The 13,713-nt window shown below is 39.4% G+C and overlaps 1 protein-coding gene across 1 annotated transcript in view; it reads left to right on the top strand.

Annotated features, from left to right (window-relative positions):
* The first annotated feature begins 4,689 nt into the window (after positions 1 to 4,689).
* LOC139469531 (pre-mRNA splicing regulator USH1G-like) overlaps positions 4,690 to 13,713 on the top strand; it is a 44,309-nt gene continuing 35,285 nt past the window's right edge. The window contains exon 1 of the mRNA XM_071251719.1: positions 4,690 to 4,948. Within this exon, the coding sequence (XP_071107820.1) occupies positions 4,785 to 4,948 (164 nt within the window). The 5' untranslated portion in view covers positions 4,690 to 4,784. The remainder of the gene's footprint in view (positions 4,949 to 13,713) is intronic.

Below are 13,713 nucleotides of genomic sequence, written 5' to 3'. Positions count from 1 at the left end.
CAGATCATGAGATATAAACAACGTGCAGAGCAGATCATGAGATATACACAACGTGCAGGACAGATCATGAGATATAAACAACGTGCAGGACAGATCATGAGATATAAACAACGTGCAGGACAGATCATGAGATATACACAACGTGCAGAACAGATCATGAGATATACACAACGTGCAGGACAGATCATGAGATACACACAACGTGCAGGACAGATCATGAGATATACACAACGTGCAGGACAGATCATGAGATACACACAACGTGCAGGACAGATCATGAGATACACACAACGTGCAGGACAGATCATAAGATATACACAACGTGCAGGACAGATCATGAGATATAAACAACGTGCAGGACAGATCATGAGATATAAACAACGTGCAGGACAGATCATGAGATATACACAACGTGCAGGACAGATCATGAGATATACACAACGTGCAGGACAGATCATGAGATATACACAACGTGCAGGACAGATCATGAGATATAAACAACGTGCAGGACAGATCATGAGATATACACAACGTGCAGGACAGATCATGAGATATAAACAACGTGCAGGACAGATCATGAGATATACACAACGTGCAGGGCGGATCATGAGATATACACAACGTACAGGACAGATCATGAGATATACACAACGTGCAGGACAGATCATGAGATATACACAACGTGCAGGACAGATCATGAGTTGATGCATGTCATCGTATCCCAATTGCGTGGATCGATGCTCATGAGGTCAATCAGTGGATTGTCTGGTTCAGATTCGAATGTTTACTGACCGCCGTCAAATAGCTGGATTATTGCTGAGTGCAGCGTTAAACAACAAACATTGTAAATCAAGCTTTCTGGAGTAAAATACATACATCTGTGTATGTATAATATATATCAATTTCATTCATGACAAAAAGGTATTAGGTGGTTCTTAATTTGTAGCTTTGTCCTAAGAATAAACCCATATTATGAAGGACAAGATTGTCATCTGTTTGTATTAGCTACATGTATGAAATGTGTGAACAAACAATCAATCTTATATTTAGCTACAATTGTAATCGTGCACTCGCACGCTCACTCACACAACAAACCAATTTTCAATATATCAAACCAGATCGATAAATATCAGGATTAGCTTGTGCGAGTTGTCCTCCCCATTCACTGTGCATGCTCAGATAGTGGGGAACGTTTACCGTAAATCCTATATTAGGGGCCAGATTTGAACCAGAAACCACTTGAAAGTTCTGCTGTTGTGGTCGGGTCAAAATAGCTTCAGAAAATCGGGGCCAGGACATTAGCTCGAGGGTACACGTGACTTGTCTATGGCTTTGGCTGGCGTTATTTAGCATGGTACTTAAGAGATATATTTCTGTTACATATAGGTCAGTACGTATCTCAGTACCCCCATCGTAAATCTCCCCACATTGGCATTAAGCTTGATTAGATCATCTTGTCGATTGATGAAACATTAAACACACGAAAGTGCAGGTATATTAATAGATTCGACTCAGTGAGTACACAATGGGCAATGAAAAAGAACATTCGTACTGCCCTGTCAACTATCATATAATTTATATCTTACTGAGTGAATGAGAAAAGAATATCGCCATATGTCTGGCTCAGTTTAGTCACATTGTTTACATGTATAACAAATAACAGTCGCTAGTTGTATTGCTGTAATCAAATCTTCATGTCAACAGAGGGTTGGAATGTTTTCCAATTAATCTGATATTTGCCCTTCGTAATCTCAAGATTACCAGCGTTTTTTGTCTTTATGATAAGAAATGGAGAAACGTTTGTAATAATAACGCATGTATTCCTCCACGATTTGGGGCAACCTTACCCATTACATACATGCATGGGTTCTTTCAAGTCATCACCTTCCCACTTATCTGACGGGGCGGTCGGGTAGCCCAGTGGTTAAAGCGTTCGCTCGTCACGCCGAAGACCCGGGTTCGATTCCTGACATGGGTACAATGTGTGAAGTCCATTTCTGGTGTCCCCCGCCGTGATATTGCTGGAATATTGCTAAAAGCGGCGTAAAACCGTATTCACTCACTTATCTGACCTTGGCCAGGTATATGAACCACCCAGGGCCCTCCGTTCTGGTGATAAACCTCTCCTGTGTATACCAAAGACAACACTGACAAGGTTTGGGCAGGGGTCATTTGCTAACAATGCTGCAGTTCTATGGAACGATCTCCCATCACATGTGAAAGAAGCAGAAACTCTGCCAATATTTCAGTCCCGTCGCAAGACATTCCTGTTCAGACGCTTTATCAAATTTAGAATCAACACCAACTGCCACATCTATTGGCCCTGTATCTATGACCTAGTATCGGCAGTTTCCCCCTAGTATATGTAGCGCTGTACACAATATTATGTATTATTAATCAAATTTGTAAATGTATATAAACTGTGGGGCAAAAGACAGTATATACACATGTTCGATGGTGGCTTATTATGAATCAAACAAGAAATAGTTATTCGATGATGATGTTGTTTGTTGGTTTGTTTAACGCACTCACCAATATTCCTGCTATATGACAGCGGTCTGTAAATAATCGAGTCTGGACGGGTATCTTAGTTGTGTTTTGGGTTTCAGTGTTTCAGTGTTTCTGGGCTGTTTTCAGCCTAGTAACGTTTTGATAATGTTTGCAAATCCTGTTTTCAACCTAATTCGCTTTGGGCGAAAGCCATACATGCAAAATTATAAGATAAGAAACCAGTTAGAACATACGTACTGATTTAGGAAGAGTGTTTATGCACTATATCTGGCATTTTGCAATATAGGAATACAACAGACTCATAAAATATGCATGTCCTTGTCCACAAGTCACTTTGTTCTCGATAAAATATACATCATCATCATCATCATCATCATCATCATCATGATGATGTCATTTCTATAAACAGTATTTTCACTTCTTCAGCATGTTTTTTTGTCCCTCCAAACACAATGTGTAGTGCCACGTGTTGCCCCGACAACTCACTAACCCGGAAGTGACCTCGCTGTGAAGTGTTGAACCATAACCTGTTCACGACGTAATGTCTGGAAACACAATTCGGTCCGAGTGCAAGGCCTTGTACTAGGAAGTCTTGACTGTCCACCGATTAGGACTGCGCTGAACAAGGCAAAAACAAAATGAGATTAAGTGTGTAATTTGTTGTAGCTATCGATTGGAATATCTTCTACTTCTATTAAGAAAGATATTCGCCATTAGCGCTCGTCAAACAGGCAACGCTTAGCGGTTAAGACTATTGAATTTCGATTTTTTTTATTGATTTCAGAGATGTAGATGAAGAGGTGGAATTGCTGCAGCTGGTGATTATAGTTGACTGGTGTCAGACAAAGTTTGAACGAAGCGACAATTTATGTTTGAGATTATTTCCATGTGGAAAAATCAGACCCGAATTTATTTATGTTTAAAAAGTCCAACTTGGTGAAAGTAAACAAATTGGCAAATAAAATCACAGCTTCTTAATGAATTATGTCACTAACAGTCGGTTAGAAAATTCGCATGTGTTGAAATAATAAAATGTTTGTTTTTGAAAACCCGTGAATCCCTCTCAGTACACGATGACACACATCCATCTATGTGACCCGTATAGTGCCAACTCGACCATCATTTTGTCAGTTGTGATTGACATATGGGGTTTTCTGGGGACACTTTCTGTTTCTCGTTAATGATTTTTCATTATTACATTTACTTTTATCAAGGACAAAATAACAACAAACGTGTTGATGATAATATACACGTGTGTAACACACACCACTGCCCTGCCCCTCTCACCCCCCACGCCCACCCTCACCCCTACACGCACCCCTGGATCCATACGTGTTACTTGTGTTAGTTAACTCGTACAGCTATTCCATTAATGTCCACAATGCATGACGTGCGAACATTTCAGGATATGTTGATTGGCATTTCTTTAATTTCTTACAATCATGAATGTGATCCGGTGTACCTGAACACACCGACACATCACGACCTAACAATAGCATGTTTCATAAAGCCTTTACACTGTGTGAAACATAACCCAACTCCCTGCGCTCTACTGCCAGGTACTTTCTCCACTCTCAGTCGCTTTCATGAAATAAAGAGACTTTCGTTGTTGGTTTCCAGAGTAGGATAAAGGCGAATTTATACATATCCCCTATGAAACAAAAGATTTAGATCGACAAATGGCCAAAATCGAATTATATGCGTCCAAAACCATTAAGGCTGCAAACCCGCTCAGTGTATAGGGCCGAGTATGCATGAAGAAAAAAAGAGCGAAAAATATTATTGATCAGTGAAATATATATACAGTAGCATATCTGAATTATTTGTATTTAACTCAGTTGGACATATTCGAGTCGAAGGTCCGACTGTTCATATTAGTATGTCTGTCTGTGTGATAAAGGGATTTGGCTAATCCGATTGAACCAGCTTACATCGTATCAGCTGTCACGTCAACCAATCGGTATTAATAGCCAAGAAAACACCCTGTAACTTAATCTAACTACCTTGAACATTAATTCAACTTTTCTTTACAAACACACGTGCAAAGGCGAGATAAGAATGGGCGGTCATACCTTGACGAGAGAGCGCCATTGCACCTATTGTGGTGACGTCATTATGAATATTCATGAGGCACACGGCCGGTATCCACTGACTGCTTCAAAGTCCGTACGACAGCGCGCGACCCGGTCGCCTTGCCGATACTTCTCCTGTCTTAATGACAGTTTGGGAATGTTCTTTGGAAAGTTGTGATTTGTGTTTTAAAACCAAGGAAAATGTCTTCTAGATATATTGAAGCTGCTAAGGACGGTTTTACTGATGTGCTACGGGAGGCCCAAAGGAAGGATCTTAACGCTATTGATGAAGACGGTATGACGGCAACACACTGGGCCGCCAGTAGAGGAATGCTGGAGGCTCTTCGCATGATCGTTGGACGAGGGTAGGTCTATAACATCTCTACGAATTCATGTAACGCCCTCATGTACAATCGATCATTCATTGGTACATTTTTGAAAGTGCTTGCGTTATTTTGAGTATCGATATGGTCATTGTGGCGACATCGTTGCTGGTGTGTGGGAAAGGCGGTGCCAATCTACCTAATTCTCACCGCCTACCAACTTTAAGTCTAACAGCTGAAAGTTTCTGTAATAGCAAGAAGCGATGCTGGGTGAGTCAGTTGTTCGGTTGTGTGGTGTACGTTTGCTTTAGTTTGCCGAGCAAACCTCGATCAACAAATCTACCTAGGCAGGTATGCCGATACCATGGCCAAAGCTGTATTCTTATCAACGTTAACCTCTCATTGTCGAGTTTTGTCGATAAAACTTAGATTGTGGTGAAGTTTCACTTGGGTCTTTTAGAAATATGCAACAGCGATGCTTACTACTTCAGGACGAAACAACGCCAAGTTTTCCTTCTAAACGAAGTTCAATCTTGTCGAGGTATTGTAAAAGTCACTTGAACGATAGCTTTAGATTTACAAGCAGCGAGAATTATAGCTACAAGGTATTTGACAACAATATTGCCGTATTTATAGGATATATATATATATGAGAGAAACATATCTGGGTTATAACAGGTTATATACCACATGTCGTGTGTTACAATGTTCTACATTACAAGACAGAATGTGAAGTGACAGGTTAGAAAAAAACGATGTGTCGCACTTTCAGGTTGAAGAGGTGATATATGGTTTAAACATAAGGAATATATATCTCAAGGATTAAATATTCTGACTGTTACCCTTAAATATAATATATTTCATGGTTTTAGTATCGTTGTGACGACCCGAAGTTGACGGGGAAAATCGATGGTACATGTGAGAGAAACGTCTGTCTGGTTGGAGGTGTGTGTGTGTTCAGGCCCTGTCGTAGAGTGTTGATATTAGCACTATTCACAGCAATGTTAAACTCAGTTTTACAATGGAATGAGCTGTTATAAAATGGAATTCTTTGATGTCGAAATATTTTTGGTCTTGTTGTTTGGTTGATGGGAGCAGTTATGTGTCAATACGGTTGCCATTTTGCCGAGGTCGGAGAGATAGCACGAAAACACTTGAATTATGTCACTCCCAATAGGGTGTCTTTGATTTGCTATAGTGAGAGGATTTATACCTTAAGCTGATATTTTTACACATGAAATATAACATGCATATTCTATAGACATTATATTACATTATTATTTGAAATTGTTTATATTCAGTCTGATGTAAATATTAATAATGTGCATATTTATAACATGCCAAATCCACGCTTTAAGGCATCCTTCTGCTTTATTAAGCTGGGCAATGATCACTGCACTCAACTTTCATTCTCCTCTCCTTGGGTGTATAATTATGCAGATAATTAAGGTTTGTTAGTTTATGATGCTATATAATCCTGTTAAATATTATATATCACATTATTGATTAGTTTGCACAATAATTGAGATAACCAACCGAAAACTAACTTTTGTTAGGTTTAAAGGCACCTTGTGTTATCCTGAGGTGTCGCACAGCTCTTTGAAAGGGCTTATTCATGAGGAAAGAATAGCCTATTGTTCACAGTTCATTAACTGCCTGTTCTGGAGGCTTATTGACATAGCCCAAGTAGATGGAGAGTGTTAATCTCATTGAAGGGAGCGCCGTTTTCACAAGTATACAGCCAGCTTGGTCTGTGCATTCTCAGACAGGGTCATACATGACAATGTAAAATGTTATACAAGACAAAATGTGATAGCCTACTGACACAACCCTTTCAGTATGGGCAGAATTTCTGTCATTTTAATTAACTTGTTGACAGGTATTGTTAAATGTTAGATTTAGATCAGATTTTTAACAAGCAGATTTTAATTCCTTCTTCTGGATTAAATCATTATTTTTTCATTGAATTAATTGTCATGTGTCTAGGTTTTTATTAGCTGCATTGCAACATGGACATGTTAGAGTGGTGGGGTTGGGGGTTGCACAGGTGGTTGGTAGGTCGAAATTCTTTTGGATATATAAAATTATTTTTAAAATATGTTAAGTAAGTAGGGTGAAAAATTTGGGGGTGGGAGTTTTTTAAGATAAATTTCAACACGTTTTAGTTATAGTATTTTAAGTAATTTATTTATTTTGGTAGCAACAGTACATGAGGTGGGGTTTTAACATGTTACTTATTTTCTGGTTTGCAAAATATTAAAGGCACTGCTTTTCATTTTTTTTCAATTATTCACATTTCATATTTTTAAGTTGACAGATTCATAAAACAAGTTTATAAAGAAGTGTGGCAAAATATATTAATACATTTTGATCAGCAAGTCCATGTTATTTGATTGTGTAAAAACAGTGTGTTTTTTCAGTAATAACTGAGTTTTGTGTGCAGAGTGAAATATTGAATCTGTTAGATATGCAGCATGGCTGGGTGATTGTCAGTCTGTCATAGTCAACGAGTGTCATCTTACACAAAGTACAGTATGTGATAGGCATTACAAACTTGGTGGCACATAAAGACATTAAACATTTTGTGTGTGAGTGTATAACAACTTCTTTATTGTGTGTAATAATGGAGTTATCAACACATGTTTCATGTCTCCTAGTGAGATAGCACTGTTAGATTCATGTACAGGAAAAACAAACTGTTCCTGACTTAGATGTTTTATTGTATTTTTAATATGAATGTAAATCTGAAGTATAAATATAAATGTAAATCTAAAGTATAAATCTGAATATAAATTTGAAGTATTAATATGAATGTAAATCTGAAGTATAAATATGAATGTAAACCTGAAGTATAAATATGAATATAAATCTGAACTATAGATAAATATAAATGTAAATGTGAAGTATAGATATGAGTGTAAATCTGAAGTATAAATATAAATGTAATTCTGAAGTATAAATATAAATGTAATTCTGAAGTATAAATATAAATGTAATTCTGAAGTATAGACATGAATGTAAATCTGAAGTATAAATGTGAAGGTAAATCTGAAGTATAAATATGAATGTAAATCTGAAGTATAATATGAATATAAATCTGAAGTATAAATAAATATAGATTTAAATCAGAAGTATAAATATGAATGTAAATCAGAAGTATAAATATGAATGTAAATCTGAAGTATAAATATGAATGTAAATCTGAAGTATAAATATGAATGTAAATCTGAAGTATAAATATGAATGTAAATCTGAAGTATAAATATGAATGTAAATCAGTGAAACACCATTGGCTTCCTGGCTACGTTCAGCATTGCATGCATCTGTCAGCATACACCTTGGCTTCATCAATCTCAGTGGACATAAAGTAGTATAGGTGTAGATTATAGGGGTGGGGCTTAGGTTCATATTAAGGCAGACATTTTGGGGGTTGTTTTTTACACATTTTTGGCCCAAAAAGTCAGGTCAGTAGGTCAGAAAAAGAAGTAAAAAACTCCAATTTCTACCTTTTTTTTATTAAATTGTTAGTGGGTTTGGGAAAACAGAAGGAAAAGACAGTTGAGGGGGAGGGGGGGAATGGGGGGGGCTGCCGGCTTGATAACCACAAGTTTCTTCATGTCCCAGGCCTGCAGTTACTGTATAGATAGATCATCGAGTACAGGCATAGATAAACTACAGTATTTACTGATAAAAGTGCACATTGGGGAAAAGGATTTGAAAAGAAATACTCTAAACAAGTTTGGTAACCTTTCTTAAGCTACTCAGTTTTATTTCTCTGATAAAATATGCTGCTGAGCAAAAGAAAGTATACTGCTACACTTGAAAAATGGATTTGCCCAAAAAATTAAAGTCATTATCAAAACATTGCTAGGCCTAAAACAGTTGCCAAAACTCTGCAAACTTAAGGTCCAAAACACAACTGTGATACCAGTACCAAATATGTTACCATCAAATGACCACTTCTTGTTTGTTTATTTTAGCCACCATTGAACATGGGAGTATACTTTCTTTTGACTGGCTGTTCATTTTTACAGGGTTGGACTGAAAACAAATGCACTGCAGTGATCAAAAAAACATTTGACACCAAATAGTATTGTATTGTTTTTTTAAAAAAACAACTTTGTTGTTTAACATTGCACTCAGCAATATTCCAGCTACATGATGTTGTCTGTAAATAATTTAGTCTGGACCAGACGATCCAGTGACTGATATCATGAGCATCGGACGTCGCAGTTGGGACACGATGACATGCATCAACCAAGTAAGCAAGCCTGACCACCTGATCCTGTTCGTCACCTCTTATGACTACTCAGATCTCCATAGTTAGTTCTGTTCTTGTTACAGTATTGATCAGGCCTCAAGGGTAATACCTGGCCAAAGTAGGATACACTAAACAGAGAAGATGGACTTAGGAGGGAGTATCTTCAAATAATCTTAAGATAGAAAGATATCCTTGATAAACTACAAGGAAAAAGAATACATACATATGTTCCCTGATGGCTAAAAATGAAATGAACAATAAATGGTTATTCCATGGTGATGTATTTGATACGGGTATCATAGTTGTGTTTGGACCTTAAATTTGTAGTGTTTTGGCTATTATTTCAGTATAGTAATGTTTTGATAACATTTTTAATTTTGTTGTCAAATCCAATTGTCAAGTGTCAAGTTTTTTGTGCCCGGCAGTTTATAATGCTTAACTATGGTAATTAGGATGGAAAACATAAAAAGTTATATTTTTTTCCTGTTATATGAAAACTAGGATACATGGAATGCAGTTTTACTCTGAAAAAGTGTGTCATGATATTTATCAGATCAGGAATGGACTACTGTTATATACATTGCATCACAACTTTAGTTTATCGTTCAGCCATTCAAACAAGGCTTCAGTCGTCAGTGGTCTGTATTTGTGGGGAGTGCCGTCCTGTGTATAGTCTATTGCTAATCAAGCATGTCTCACGGTTGGATGTAAAGTGGGAGGTGGACATCAAGACGGTCACATGAGATAGAGCACACATTGGACAGGTGTTTCTGTTTCTGTATGGTATCTAAGGTATTTCTATGTAAACTGATACAGGTTGTGTGTCATAGTGATGACAGTGCAAGATGAGACTTGTCTCTCATGCTTATCTAAAGCAGGTCTAAGTCAATCTTAAACTTCGTTTATGCATCCGGTGCCTCAGTAGTATAAATGTTAGAACAACTATAACACATGAACTATCCTGATTTAGAAGGGAAATGTACTTTATGAAGGGTCTTAGGTGGCTATTAGGACACTAACTGTCGCACATGGAAAGTCTGATAAGATAAATTCTTTCTGTTTGAACCTTTACTGATTAGGAAGAAGATCTGATAAGGCCACAACAAACTGATTACTTCTTCACAATCTTGCAGGATGACAGCAACTTTCAGCATTTCAGGGTTCAAGGTTTCCACTAGTCCTGTCTTTACAAAAACAGAATTCTAAGGCTGTTTGAGGTATGAGTAATGTATCAGGTGTCACAGAGACAACTCCCAGCATCATGTCCTCAGACATGGGACACAACTCCCAGCATTCTGTCCATGGACATGTTAGACAACTCCCAGCATCCCGTCTTTGGACATCGGAGACAACTCCCAGCATCCTGTCTTTAGACATGGTAGAAAACTCCCAGCATCCTGTCTTTGGACATCGGAGACAACTCCCAGCATCCTTTCTTTGGACATGGGAGACAACTCCCAGCATCCTGTCTTTAGACATGGGAGAAAACTCCCAGCATCCCGTCTTTGGACATCGGAGACAACTCCCAGCATCCTGTCTTTGGACATGGGAGACACCTCCCAGCATCCTGTCCTTGGACATGGGAGAAAACTCCCAGCATCCCGTCTTTGGACATCGGAGACAACTCCCAGCATCCTGTCTTTGGACATGGGAGACACCTCCCAGCATCCTGTCCTTGGACGTGGGAGACAACTCCCAGCATCCTGTTCTTGGACATGGGGCATGGGATAACATTGAACAAGATTCTTTGGCACAGAAACTGACTCTTTGTATTTGAAATTATTATTGGTCAAGAGGCAGCTACGTTTCTTTACATACCGTAAATATTTTAATAAGAAGGTTGTAGTAAAATACATGAGGAAAAGTCCTACTCTGTCAGTAGTTTGACATCAATGTCACAATGAAATTAATTTTGAACATGCTATAATGTCATTTACAGTTTCCTAAAGCCCATCGGATGTGTTTGTGAGAAGGGTGAGACGTGTATGTACAACTGTTCACCTACTCCACCCTACATTCAACACTGCGTGCAACCTGCATGGCATTTCAATCACTAAGTGGAATGTTTAGTAAACTGTTGTAATAGTGTGCTTCTCATAACATTGGCCTAATTAAGAAATAAACTTGAAAAATGTAAGGTTTTTTTTTGTCATGTGGTAGTGTGCATACAAATATATTCAGTTAGCTTTGGCAGGTTGTACTGGCTCCTATCAGCGGCTGTGTATGTCAGTCAATCTCACTCAGTCAGTCAGTCAGTAATTTGTTTACTTATGATATAGAGACAATGTTATCAGTCGGATGGAGTTCGATCAGACTTTTTTTCCTAACCAGTACATTTTCTGAGAATAAGTACGTATCTTATCAGAGTATACTTTGTAGTTATTAATGTGACTTTGAATATTAACTCACTCGCTCACTCATTTTAGGTATTAAACAATCTTCTTGGAGCCCCTGAAGTACATGTTAGCAGAGTAACATCGTCACACACTGACTGGAGCACAGGCTATCAGAGTAACATTGTCACACACTGACTGGAGCACAGGCTATCAGAGTAACATTGTCACACACTGACTGGAGCACAGGCTATCAGAGTAACATTGTCACACACTGACTGTAGCACAGGCTATCAGAGTAACATCGTCACACACTGACTGTAGCACAGGCTATCAGAGTAACATTGTCACACACAGACTGGAGCACAGGCTATCAGAGTAACATCGTCACACACAGACTGGAGCACAGGCTATCAGAGTAACATCGTCACACACTGACTGTAGCACAGGCTATCAGAGTAACATCGTCACACACTGACTGGAGCACAGGCTATCAGAGTAACATTGTCACACACAGACTGGAGCACAGGCTATCAGAGTAACATCGTCACACACAGACTGGAGCACAGGCTATCAGAGTAACATCGTCACACACAGACTGGAGCACAGGCTATCAGAGTAACATCGTCACACACAGACTGGAGCACAGGCTATCAGAGTAACATCGTCACACACTGACTGGAGCACAGGCTATCAGAGTAACATCGTCACACACTGACTGGAGCACAGGTTATCAGAGTAACATCGTCACACACTGACTGGAGCACAGGCTATCAGAGTAACATTGTCACACACTGACTGTAGCACAGGCTATCAGAGTAACATTGTCACACACAGACTGGAGCACAAGGTATCAGAGTAACATCGTCACACACTGACTGGAGCACAGGCTATCAGAGTAACATTGTCACACACAGACTGGAGCACAAGATATCAGAGTAACATTGTCACACACAGACTGGAGCACAGGCTATCAGAGTAACATTGTCACACACTGACTGGAGCACAGGCTATCAGAGTAACATTGTCACACACTGACTGGAGCACAGGCTATCAGAGTAACATTGTCACACACTGACTGTAGCACAGGCTATCAGAGTAACATCGTCACACACTGACTGTAGCACAGGCTATCAGAGTAACATTGTCACACACAGACTGGAGCACAGGCTATCAGAGTAACATCGTCACACACAGACTGGAGCACAGGCTATCAGAGTAACATCGTCACACACTGACTGTAGCACAGGCTATCAGAGTAACATCGTCACACACTGACTGGAGCACAGGCTATCAGAGTAACATTGTCACACACAGACTGGAGCACAGGCTATCAGAGTAACATCGTCACACACAGACTGGAGCACAGGCTATCAGAGTAACATCGTCACACACAGACTGGAGCACAGGCTATCAGAGTAACATCGTCACACACAGACTGGAGCACAGGCTATCAGAGTAACATCGTCACACACTGACTGGAGCACAGGCTATCAGAGTAACATCGTCACACACTGACTGGAGCACAGGTTATCAGAGTAACATCGTCACACACTGACTGTAGCACAGGCTATCAGAGTAACATTGTCACAGACAGACTGTAGCACAGGCTATCAGAGTAACATTGTCACACACAGACTGGAGCACAAGGTATCAGAGTAACAATGTTGCACACTGACTGTAGCACAGGTTATCAGAGTAACATCGTCACACACAGACTGGAGCACAGGCTATCAGAGTAACATTGTTGCACACTGACTGTAGCACAGGTTATCAGAGTAACATTGTCACACACAGACCGGAGCACAAGGTATCAGAGTAACTTTGTTGCACACTGACTGTAGCACAAGGTATCAGAGTAACATTGTTGCACACTGACTGTAGCACAAGGTATCAGAGTAACATTGTCACACACTGACTGTAGCACAGGCTATCAGAGTAACATCGTCCCACACAGACTGGAGCACAAGGTATCAGAGTAACATCGTCACACACAGACTGGAGCACAGGCTATCAGAGTAACATTGTTGCACACTGACTGTAGCACAAGGTATCAGAGTAACATTGTTGCACACTGACTGTAGCACAGGCTATCCGAGTAACATTGTCACACACAGACTGGAGCACAGGCTATCAGAGTAACATTGTTGCACACTGACTGTAGCACAGGCTATCAGAGTAACATTGTTGCACACTGACTGTAGCACAAGGTA

Source organism: Haliotis cracherodii, unplaced genomic scaffold, assembly GCF_022045235.1.
Source record: "Haliotis cracherodii isolate W230 unplaced genomic scaffold, xgHalCrac1.p SCAF_2, whole genome shotgun sequence".
In the NCBI taxonomy this organism is placed as follows: domain Eukaryota; kingdom Metazoa; phylum Mollusca; class Gastropoda; order Lepetellida; family Haliotidae; genus Haliotis; species Haliotis cracherodii.
Note: the sequence above shows the minus strand (reverse complement) of the source record. Positions and strands in the feature narration are given on the sequence as shown.